This window comes from Amblyomma maculatum, chromosome 1, assembly GCF_055883805.1.
Source record: "Amblyomma maculatum isolate TAMU_Amacu chromosome 1, ASM5588380v1, whole genome shotgun sequence".
NCBI lineage: Eukaryota > Metazoa > Arthropoda > Arachnida > Ixodida > Ixodidae > Amblyomma > Amblyomma maculatum.
The window spans coordinates 155445715-155455973 of record NC_139344.1 but is presented as its reverse complement, the minus strand read 5'-3'; the positions used below and the strand labels follow the sequence as shown (position 1 = coordinate 155455973).

The 10259-nt window shown below is 49.6% G+C and overlaps 1 protein-coding gene across 2 annotated transcripts; it reads left to right on the top strand.

The window, feature by feature from the left end:
- Nucleotides 1–446: 446 nt before the first annotated feature.
- LOC146204692 (sterol carrier protein 2-like) lies at nucleotides 447–3673 on the top strand. Of its 2 annotated transcripts, none has more exons than XM_084589402.1 (2): nucleotides 447–673; nucleotides 2353–3673. In XM_084589402.1, exon 2 carries the CDS (start codon nucleotides 2404–2406, stop codon nucleotides 3628–3630), a length of 1227 nt encoding a protein of 408 aa, XP_084445528.1. In that variant the 5' UTR covers nucleotides 447–673; nucleotides 2353–2403; the 3' UTR covers nucleotides 3631–3673. The 2 variants fall into 2 exon arrangements, with proteins under 2 accessions (XP_084445528.1, XP_084445527.1); XM_084589401.1 differs by having other exon boundaries at nucleotides 448–673; nucleotides 2400–3673.
- Nucleotides 3674–10259: the final 6586 nt, after the last annotated feature.

The following is a 10259-nucleotide window of genomic DNA, read 5'->3' as shown; positions in this document are numbered from 1 at the left end:
TATGCATTCGTGGCGATGTTTGTCAACGTTTTCAGATCAGCTTTGAGTTAATTAGCTCAGTTCGTGGCGTCCATGGTAGATGGTAGCATCGCCGGTTTTTTGCAAGAAATATTGACATAATCAGCCAACGAGGGAGGGCTGGGAACTGGGACCTCGAGGAACAACGAAACGAACGAAACCTCGTCGAAAGAGCACGGACAGCGGTTTTTACTCATGCTTTTTTTTTTTTTAACCAGCCATCCCCTTGTCTTATCATCATCATGGGCAAAGGGCCCATTTTTTTAGCGTTAACAGCGTATTAAAACGATACATTATCGCACGGTCTTATTAATTAAGTTGGTTGTCAAGACTCAAAATTACATATTTGTGTTCTTTTTCCGCAGTACATGCTCGTTACGTTGCCCCATGTCTGTGTTCATCTAGCTCCCCCTCTCCTTCCGATCTGTGCGATCACTCTTTCTCCATTTTTCTACGCTCGCCACTCGCTGGCTCGCTTCCCTGCTTCTTCTATCGCTAACCTCATTTCCGAGGCCGCTGTGGTTGGCGGTTGGTGTTGCAGACGTTGCGTGTAGCCGTGCAGCACCGAGGCTACGCACGAGACGACCAACCTGACATTTTACATTACCTTAAAGTAGTCATATCGTTATAGCCTGCGGCCCAGCAGCCGTGTAAGGTGAGTACAAAGCGTCACGGAGAGCATTGTTATCACGATGCAACTTGTTTCCATTGCATATCTGAAACTACAACTAGCCGAAACTGATCGCTGGTTCAGAATGCTTGTATTAGTTGTGCCCTCGCTTCTTGATTTTTTATATGCAGGGTTTCATATACCTGGCACTGCGTTTTTATAGTTGCAAGGACATCGACCTGAAGGAAAGTGGTTCATGTGGTTGCCTTGCGCTGTAAATACGCACAAAGCTAGATAGAGGCTTCAAAGACGGGCAACGCATTGCTCTTGACGGCGCTTGTTATCCGCGTTTAAACAAATGCTGTATCTTATGATTTAGTGCCAGCGGTTGTTCATTCAGAACCATTTTACGAGCGCCAGACGGTATTTATTCCGGTGTTTCGTGTTGTAATTTTGGGTCATCATGTTACAAGAGTTTTCAGAAGAGTTTATTAGCACGAGCACTCAGTTGTCACAGCGTTATAACATATAAATAAAATTGCAACACTTAGCATTTAGCCCACAACTAGTTGATCACCGAGACGAAGCGCAAAGCGAGCGTACAGAGGAAGTGTGTTTCGAGGAAAACACGCAACTAATGCTGCGGCGCCTCTACCGCTGATCGTATGCTTGGTGCGAAAGCAGTTTAGGGAGTATTCTTGGTATTCTGACACGAAATTCTATCCGTTCGTTAAACGACCAGCATCGCCACTGGACGGCACTGCTACCCCATTTGCCCGGCCACAGAAAAATCTCCCGAGTACTTCGTTCAAACCCTGACGAGGCATTTGGGCGCCATTCAGTGGCTACCCAGCTCATTTTGCTCGTGTGTTTTATTTTCAAGAACAGCAATGACATAGAGCCTTCACCCATACTGACTGTTTTGTGTCCCCCTCCCCCATTTTTTACTGCGCGCCACCTCTCTACGAATGTCCCAGCGCCAGTATCCCGGTCGCCAGTTGCTCTACGTCCATGATTTGTTCATATGATTGCGTTTTGTGTAATCACACACGAGCAGCACGATGACAGATATTATTCCCTCAAACCCGTGTCCACCCGTCGTGTTCTCCTATATGTGCTAACAAAATAAATGTCTTGAGGTGGAGTTTTCAGTCATTATGCACAAACCAGATTTAATGACTGCGCTCAGTGGTTTATAGGTATCGTTATCGTGGAAACGCTCGGAGCAAACGATCCTGAAACACGTTTTCTTTCTCAGTCCGACTGTGTGTGCATGCGGTTTTAATTTTTGCTTACGTCTGTCTAAAAGAGTGATACGATCCTCAAATCCGGTATTCGAACGTGTTTGCTGAAAGGAACGAAGAGGGAGGCGGCCTGAGAAAGATTATTGAACGGTTGAAGCTTGCGTCGTTTGAGGACCTCTTGCGAAACGCAAATGTTTGTCTAGCGCGGCACCTTCACTCCATGATTTTCTCGTGCTGAAAGGAGCATCGGAAAGAAAGTAACGACCCGTGTCTCCTTCCGAGCGGAGCGAAGGCGCGTCAAGCGGGCGTGATGCAAATTTCAACGCAGAAATTGAAAGTGGCGAAAGAGTCCTCGTTTCCGCGGCGACTGAGAAACTAGGAAGCCGATGTGAGCTGCCGCGCGTGGACCCGACCGGCGGGTCCACATGTAGGTCGGCGCGCTCTGGCCTAGATTGCAGGCCGTTTTCTCCATCTTTTCAGGTGCAGCGCGATGAGCTGCACCGCGAACGCGATGTCATCCCGTGCAGGACCATGGCAGCAGCGGAGCGCGCAGGCGGCCGCCGGGTGTTCGTGGTGGGCGTGGGCATGACCAAGTTCGTCAAGCCAGGCGACAAAAAGCGCGACTACCCGGTGCTGGCCAAGGAGGCGGCGACCGCAGCGCTGCAGGACTGCCGCATGCAGTACAGCGACGTGGAGCAGGCCTGCTGCGGCTACGTCTATGGCGACTCGACGTGCGGCCAGCGTTGCGTGTACGAGCTGGGCATGACCGGCATACCGGTGTACAACGTCAACAACAACTGCTCTACGGGCTCGACGGCGCTATTGCTGGCCAAGCAGCTGGTCGAGGGCGGCCTCGCCGACGTGGTACTGGCGCTTGGCTTCGAGAAGATGGACCGGGGCTCGCTCACCTCCAAGTACCGCGACCGTGCCAACCCGATCGAAAAGCACGCCAAGGTGCTGGCCGCCACGCACGGCTTGGCGCCGGCACCCATGGCCGCACAGATGTTCGGCGCCGCGGGCCTAGAGCACATGGCCAAGTACGGTAGCACGCGCGAACACCTGGCCAAGATTGCGCAGAAGAACCACCACCACTCGGTGCACAACCCAAACTCGCAGTTCCGCGAAGACCACACGCTCGAGGAGGTTCTCGAGTCGCCCGTGGTGTTCGGGCCACTCACCAAGTTGCAGTGCTGTCCGACGTCTGACGGCGCCGCTGCCGCCGTGCTGGTCAGCGAGGCCGTCGTGCGGCGGCTGCAGCTCGAGGCGCAGGCCGTCGAGGTGCTCAGCATGGAGATGGCCACCGACCTGCCATCGGCCTTCGCCGACAACTCGTGCATCGAGATGGTCGGCTTCAGCATGACGCTCAAGGCAGCCCAGCAGGCATTCCGGCGCGCAGGCCTCACGCCCGACGACGTGCAGGTGGTGGAGTTGCACGACTGTTTTTCGGCTAACGAGCTGCTGGCTTACGAGGCACTCGGCCTGTGCCCCGTCGGCAAGGGGGCCGAGCTGGTCGACCGCGGAGACAACACCTATGGCGGCAAGTACGTGGTCAACCCGAGCGGCGGACTCATCTCGAAAGGCCACCCGCTCGGCGCCACGGGACTGGCCCAGTGTACCGAGCTTTGCTGGCAGCTACGCGGCCTGGCCGGCCCGCGTCAGGTGCCCGGCGCCCGCGTCGCGCTCCAGCACAACATTGGCATCGGCGGCGCCGTCGTGGTCGCCCTCTACCGACTCGGCTTCCCCAGGGCCGCCCTCTGAATGTACATACTATATGTGTTTAATAAAAGGATTTAACACTGTTGCCGCTGGTGAATCCTGTTTGGCGTGAAGTACAGATTGTTCTGCGTCCAATATGACGGATCAGAGTGCACATTGCGCTCGCGCGGAGGGGCGCAGAATGGGGAGCTTCTTCTCCAAAAGGCAGCACCGCGATATATGCCATGTATGGCATGGAGCCTCATTAAACATAAATGCATTTCAGTACACCACCTCCCGGATGCTGAAAAAGAGAGGGTGTTCTTACCATCGCGCAAGCGATACGATGGTAAGAACCCGGGCACATCGCTGAATGGTTACGAATGCCACGGTTCTCTGCGCAAGCGACGGTCGCCCGCAGTACAGCCGGGCCTGATTCACCAAGTTTTCGTACGCGAGTTCATGGGGCCCCGATGCTCATGGCATCGACATCGTTTGTCAGTCAGCTGAAATGCGTAGTTTCTGCTCAGTGACCATGCTTATTGTTTTGGCTTTCATAATCCGTGTGACAATTCGTCACCTTTACAGACATATGGGAGGGCAAGAGCTGACGTCCCCTACCCTCCTTCCTCGCCATCCACCGCAGGAGCCTTCTTTTTGCAATAAGCATGTGAAAGAGGCACAATGTATGGTGGTGATCAGCGACTGATTCTATGCGAATCCTTGCATTTTCTACTCTCGTTTAGATCTTACTGTAGCAGGGCCACAATGGGATCTAGATGCGTTTCAGGTGGGGCGAGAAGTGGCATTGTTATTTGATGCAAACGAACTTCTTGAAGGAATTGACCGTTTGCTTGCATTCGGGGCTTTTGAAAATTGGAGTTCGTCGTAACAGTTCTGTATGCATGTTTTGCATGACGAGTAACTTTATAACTGTGTAAGCAGTCTATATTGCATATTTGTCCTACATCGGCCGGAGCAGTTGTAATGGGAAGTACGGTAGCGCATACTCTGAAGGCCAGTAGAAAATTTGAAGCTTAATCTCTACTACAGGAAGTGACTGATCGAATGCCTTTGTTGAGAAAAGAGGTAGTGTACCTGCTCCTTACAAATCATTATGCCGGTATCAAAACAAGTATAATTGCAAGCCTCACTGACGTCGTGTAAAATTTGTTTAGGAACATCGTTTTTGAATGGCACCGAAATGTCCCGTGATGATTTGCCAATGAAGTCATAGGTAGTGCACATATAAGGTTATTTCGCGCCATCAGATGCCTTGAATTACGTGGCGCCATGCTCTCGGCACTAATAGAGTTACTATATAGGCCTATATAGTAACTCTAGGCATTAGGGGTTAATGCAACAAAAACTGCAGTTAATATTTCTTTAATGTTCATTATTGCGATTTCGTTCTTTTGGGATGCGATCACTCGCTTGAATCTATTTAGAACGTTACACTTCGCAGCTGCATGACTTCGTAATTTTTCTTAGGTTCAAAACGTGGAGGACTGTGAGCTTATATCCGAACACAATACGTCAACAGCACCCATCACGCGTAACATAAGGATGAGGAAAACTTTTATTCGTTGAGAGTCGTAGAGAGTGGCGACGCTCGAAATGTATTCTCGCGCGTGCCTTCGTTGACCGCGTTTCGGGACGGTGGCCAGGCGGCGTGCTGTACGCAACGGCGCTCTCACACGGGCCACGTAGACGTGCATGGACAAAAGTCTCGTTGATGGCATCGACGAGAAAAGAGCGCGTGGTGACGACCTCGCGCTTCACGGCCGGTCACCTGCACCTCGAGGCAGCCAGCCGCCCGCTATTTTTTTTTTTTTCTTTCCTTCTCTCGTGCTCGGCCTTCGGGAAACATTTCCTGGTGTGCCGATCGACGCTGGCGATCGGTCCGCAGGGTCCGGCGAGCGACGTGGCGCAAGCGGCGGCCTTGCGCGCTGCCTATGGAACTCTGCTTTGCCGCGCTAGCCAGCCGACTCGCAATGGCGCGTCGCCCCACCACACAACGCTGATTTCATCGCGCGACCTTGATAACTACGGGAGACGCAAGTGTTCTTTGTTCTCGATCAGCGTCGGGGTCGTCTCATCTCGCCGCCCTCGGTCAGGTCGCCTTTCACCAAATCTATACTGCTAGGCGGGTATAGCACAGGGAGATTAATTATCCTGCAATGTAAACGGGCTCCAGTGGCCGATGTGTGATCGAGACCAATTTGTATGTCGGGATAGGCACCGCAGAGGTTGGCGAAGAGCGCAGGAAACCGATCAATTTGCGCTTGCCGGAGATACGCGATGGGTGGTGCATGGGAAATGAAGATGGAGGTGGAAGTGGGGCCGGCGTAGTTATCAAAATCTGCTGTCAGCGACGCGTGGCCTTGGCCGCTCTCTCTTGGAGTCATAATCTTCCGATCAGAGGAGAGGGTGGTTCGGGGATGAGTCGCGAGCGGTGGCATGGTGAGCCCATTTGTTCCTCTCCTTGCCATTGTCAGATGGGTGAGAATTTAGCGCTGGGAGGCACCGTGTCCCGCTGTATTATATAACATATCGACATATCATTCATACGCCCTCCCTGACAAGCCCCCCACCCTTGGGTATCTGTGGGAGGAGGTTTTCGGGGCGACGGCCATACTTGGTCACGGGGCCTGTCTTCCGATGACAACACGGCCGAGGAGGTTGGATAACAGCTTGAGTCAATCATCACTGTAGCAGCAGGCCCATCACAGGATGAGTAGGGTTGTTCGTTTTCGGGTAAAACCCGATTTTACCCGGCTTTTTCCACCCCGGACATGTTCCTAAAATATTGTATAAAATCCGATTTTTCCCAGTTTCTGGAGCAACTGTGCCCACGGAACTTGTTGAACGCTCGTATGAAAGCACTAAAGTAGAAGCTATTCGAGTGATACTTTCTGTAAAAGAGGTTCTTTATGCCAAGGCCGTCTTAAAGAGAGATGCACTCGAGCCACGTTTAGATGTCCAGAAAACGCTTGAAAGCGGGCAACTTCTGATGCCAGGCTTCGATCACCTCGTGAACGTCGACCTACAGCAGTCTGTCAACTATCTGTCCACCATGATCGGTAAAAGCTATCGGGCAAAATGGGCTTTGTCTATGTTACCTAAGAGCGGTGCCACATTGGTAAAACACGTGAAGAGTTTTGCGTGAAAATCTTCACAAACTGGTACCGTCTCAGACAAAGAAGAAAACTAGTTGATAATGTGGAATCTGGGTGCCTTACTCGATTGATTCGAGAAGCGGCTGCTAAGTCAATCGTTTGATGACTACCGACCTCTCTTTATTTTCGTGACGGGCGATGTAGGCTCACTTCGCGAAGAGTTTAACCAGCATTTGCTGTAAGCAAGCCCCACAAATGAGTGTTGAAGTGATGGGCTATTGGAATGACGCAACTGTGCGCTACCGCAGGCTAGCAAATGGAGCGTTGGCATTAGGGCCATTTGTTTAACCTACACCAGCTACACCAGTGCAGCAAAAATTCATTGTAGGTATAGAATATTTTCTGGTGTACGTTAAACAAATGGCCCTAGTATTATGCCTAGCTAATGGCAGCTGTGACGTTGAGCGAACGTTCTCTCAGCTAAGATGCCTCCAGAGACTAGACAGGTCTCGGATAGAGACCAAAATGTTGCGCATGTAGATGTATGTTAATAAGGGCGTGTAAAACTTCGATGACCAGCTCAAGTGAATAAAATGTTTCTTGTCCAAAAACTGACCGTTGCACATCACTGAAAGTAATAATTACGACAGAAACGCCGTCGAATTATGAAATATTTTCTTGAAAGCAACCCAAAACATAACACTAATGGTTGTCCACAGACTAGGAGAAATCGTATAAATTACTAGTTTGTAAAGTTAACCCGATAAAACCCAAATTTCGGAGTGTTTCCATGAAAAACCCGATTTCTCCTCTATTATCAAGACGAAAATAAAGCCCGATTTTTACCCCCCGAATTTGAAAAAAAATATAAAACTCGAAAACGAATAACCCTATATATAAGTAGGGTGTCGCGAAGAACAACCATTCCCAGTCACTTGCACAAATCCTGACTGAAATGACACCTCCAAAGACTGTGCATATGACGTATGACTGAGTCCATATATATCTGCAAACTTCTTCGCGTCGAGGTGACGCTGTTCACAGCGCAAGTGTATGAAGGCCCGGTATTCTGCGACAATATGCAGCGGCGCACCTGGCCGACGAGCACACACACGAACTGATTCACGCAGTACCTTGGCAACGGGTAGAGGTATCGGACAGTCTCATAGAGCACTCTTAGCAGACCAAACAAATCAGCCACACGGCGAAGGAGGGCTCTGAAATAAGAAATTGTGCAAATATATTCACCATGTCCTCACGGCCGCCACAGAACGGCCAAACTGGATGCGGGCTAGCTCGTGGGGCCTGGATATGTGCACGTTCAGCCATAAACGTTTACTACAATTTGAAAGCCGCCTAGCGTTCGCTTTCAGAAGTCCTTCCGGGATACGAGTTGCGGCTGCTCATACGTCGCTGTGAGGATTGGCGATGTTCACGGCGGCGGTTTTTTTCTTTCAGGTCCTGGCGATTTTTTCTACGGCGGCCTGAAGCATAAAGTTAAGGTTGGTCTTTGTGTAGAAGCGAAAATATTGATGATGCTGCAGCCATATGGGAGAAAGTAATGCGTACATGCGGTAATTACCCATCGGCACCCAGCTGGGTTGATCAATACCCTTTAAAACTCATCTTTGTGTGCTTATGTGCGTGTGAAAGTGTGCGACACCGATTCTCTTTTTTTCTCATTTATTTCCCCTCCCACACTCTGTCACCCTCATCCCTCAACCCTCATCAGGAGTAGCATGCTAGGCTTACCACCAGGCAGACATCTCCTGTTGCCATTAAAATATATATATATATATCTCTCTCTACCTCCTACAAATAATAGCGCTATATCACCAGCTGCATGTTTGCGTCCTGCTTTATTGTGGGCGTGGTGCGTCGACGGATCAAATACTTCAACAGAATACTCGCTTTGAAACCAACCCGAATCCGGCACTTGACGATAGCCGGCCTTTCAGCAAGGAATCCTGCCTCGTATCTCGCTTTGACGCAGGGACCACATCATCGCTCACTCTTGGACTTCATAAAATCAGCCAACCTTTTTCCATTCATTTAATCATTTCCTCATTCTTCATCTCGTATACCCTGCTGATGCCCTGGGACAATAAATATTGTGAAAAAAAAAATACTCGCAGTTTTTTTTTTTTTTTTTTCATTCACCCTGCCTTTGCTTTGCAAGCTCTATTAATATGCGCTCATGGTGGCACACCCCGATCCAATTTATGAGACACTCTGCGTCACCCGCCGTTACATAGTGCCAGCACCGCTCTTTTACAGGCATATTGCTTCATCAGCCGAATTCACAAGACTAATGAGATATCGCTAAGGTTCCTGTGTTGCAGAAAATTCGTCGTCGTCGTCGTTGGCCATGAACAAAAAATCTTGATGAAAAATGCAAGAGCAGTTTGATATGATTAGATTAACGCTAAATTTCTCAACGAAGTTCCAGGTATAGAACGAGAGGAAGAAGATGGCTACACGGTATGAAAGAGCTCTGAGCAAGGGTAGAGGGGTGGAGGGGTGGAGCCTTAGTTCGCAGGTCGAGCCAACGTTTCGACCAGTGGACTTTTCTTCATCTGGGCAGTGCGATCACTGGCAGTGGTTTAAATAAACTTTTGGTTCCGAATAAAAGCTAGAAATGGTAGGGGAGGAGAAAATAGACCAAGGAGTGAAAAATGTTTCTTCGGTATGTATTTCGCAGCCTGGAATCAGGACCCTTTGGAATGCCTGTCCCATTTCAAGAAAGGTGCGTCACCATCGAACCTGATTTAGGTGCATCGTCCAGCCCGCATTGCCGCTTTTCATTTTCTTTTTCAGGCCATAGGATCACCGGTTCAATGCTGCGAAATACATACCCCCTCCCTAGCTTTTCTTCTTCGGAAGCAAAAGCGTATAAAACTCGTGCTAGTGATTATCGCGCTGCCCAGACGAAGACAAAGTCCACTTGTCGAAACGTTGGCTCGACTTGCGAACTGAGGCTTTCCCCCTCTAGCCTTGTTCAGTGGTATTTCACGTCAAGCAAGTTCCGTAACTAAATGAATATAATCAGCGAAAAAACATCTGAGTCAACTGGTGGTGGTAGTCGAACTCAGGTGTTGCGAGACAGACACGGGCTCATAAAGGTGTAGACCTACTGAATTTGTGATGCGAACGGGGTTTGACAAAGCAATCGCATTCTGATCTTAATATGAAATGCTTAAATAAGTGCCCCGATGTTTAAATCATCCTCCGCGGGATTCGCGTAACGAAGGATTGGATCGTGGCGATGACACGTTTCATAGCGTATATATACAGTGGGAAATGGGTGAAACGCGGTAAAGAGAGCGTTTACAACCTTCGCTTCGTAAAGCTTATGCGCTTAGGTAAAAAAGCTAAATATTTAGAGATGCAGCCCTTAACAAGTACCGCTTACAGGCCATTAAACGTATGTACCATGCGCTTGGAGCACCTTGTTCATTAAATCTCGTACCCGACGCTCATCATATCTGTCTTTACTTTGCACACAGATCACATTAATGGCTTGAAAAATTAAGTGCCACAAAGATATGCAGCATTTCACTAAGTAAATTAACT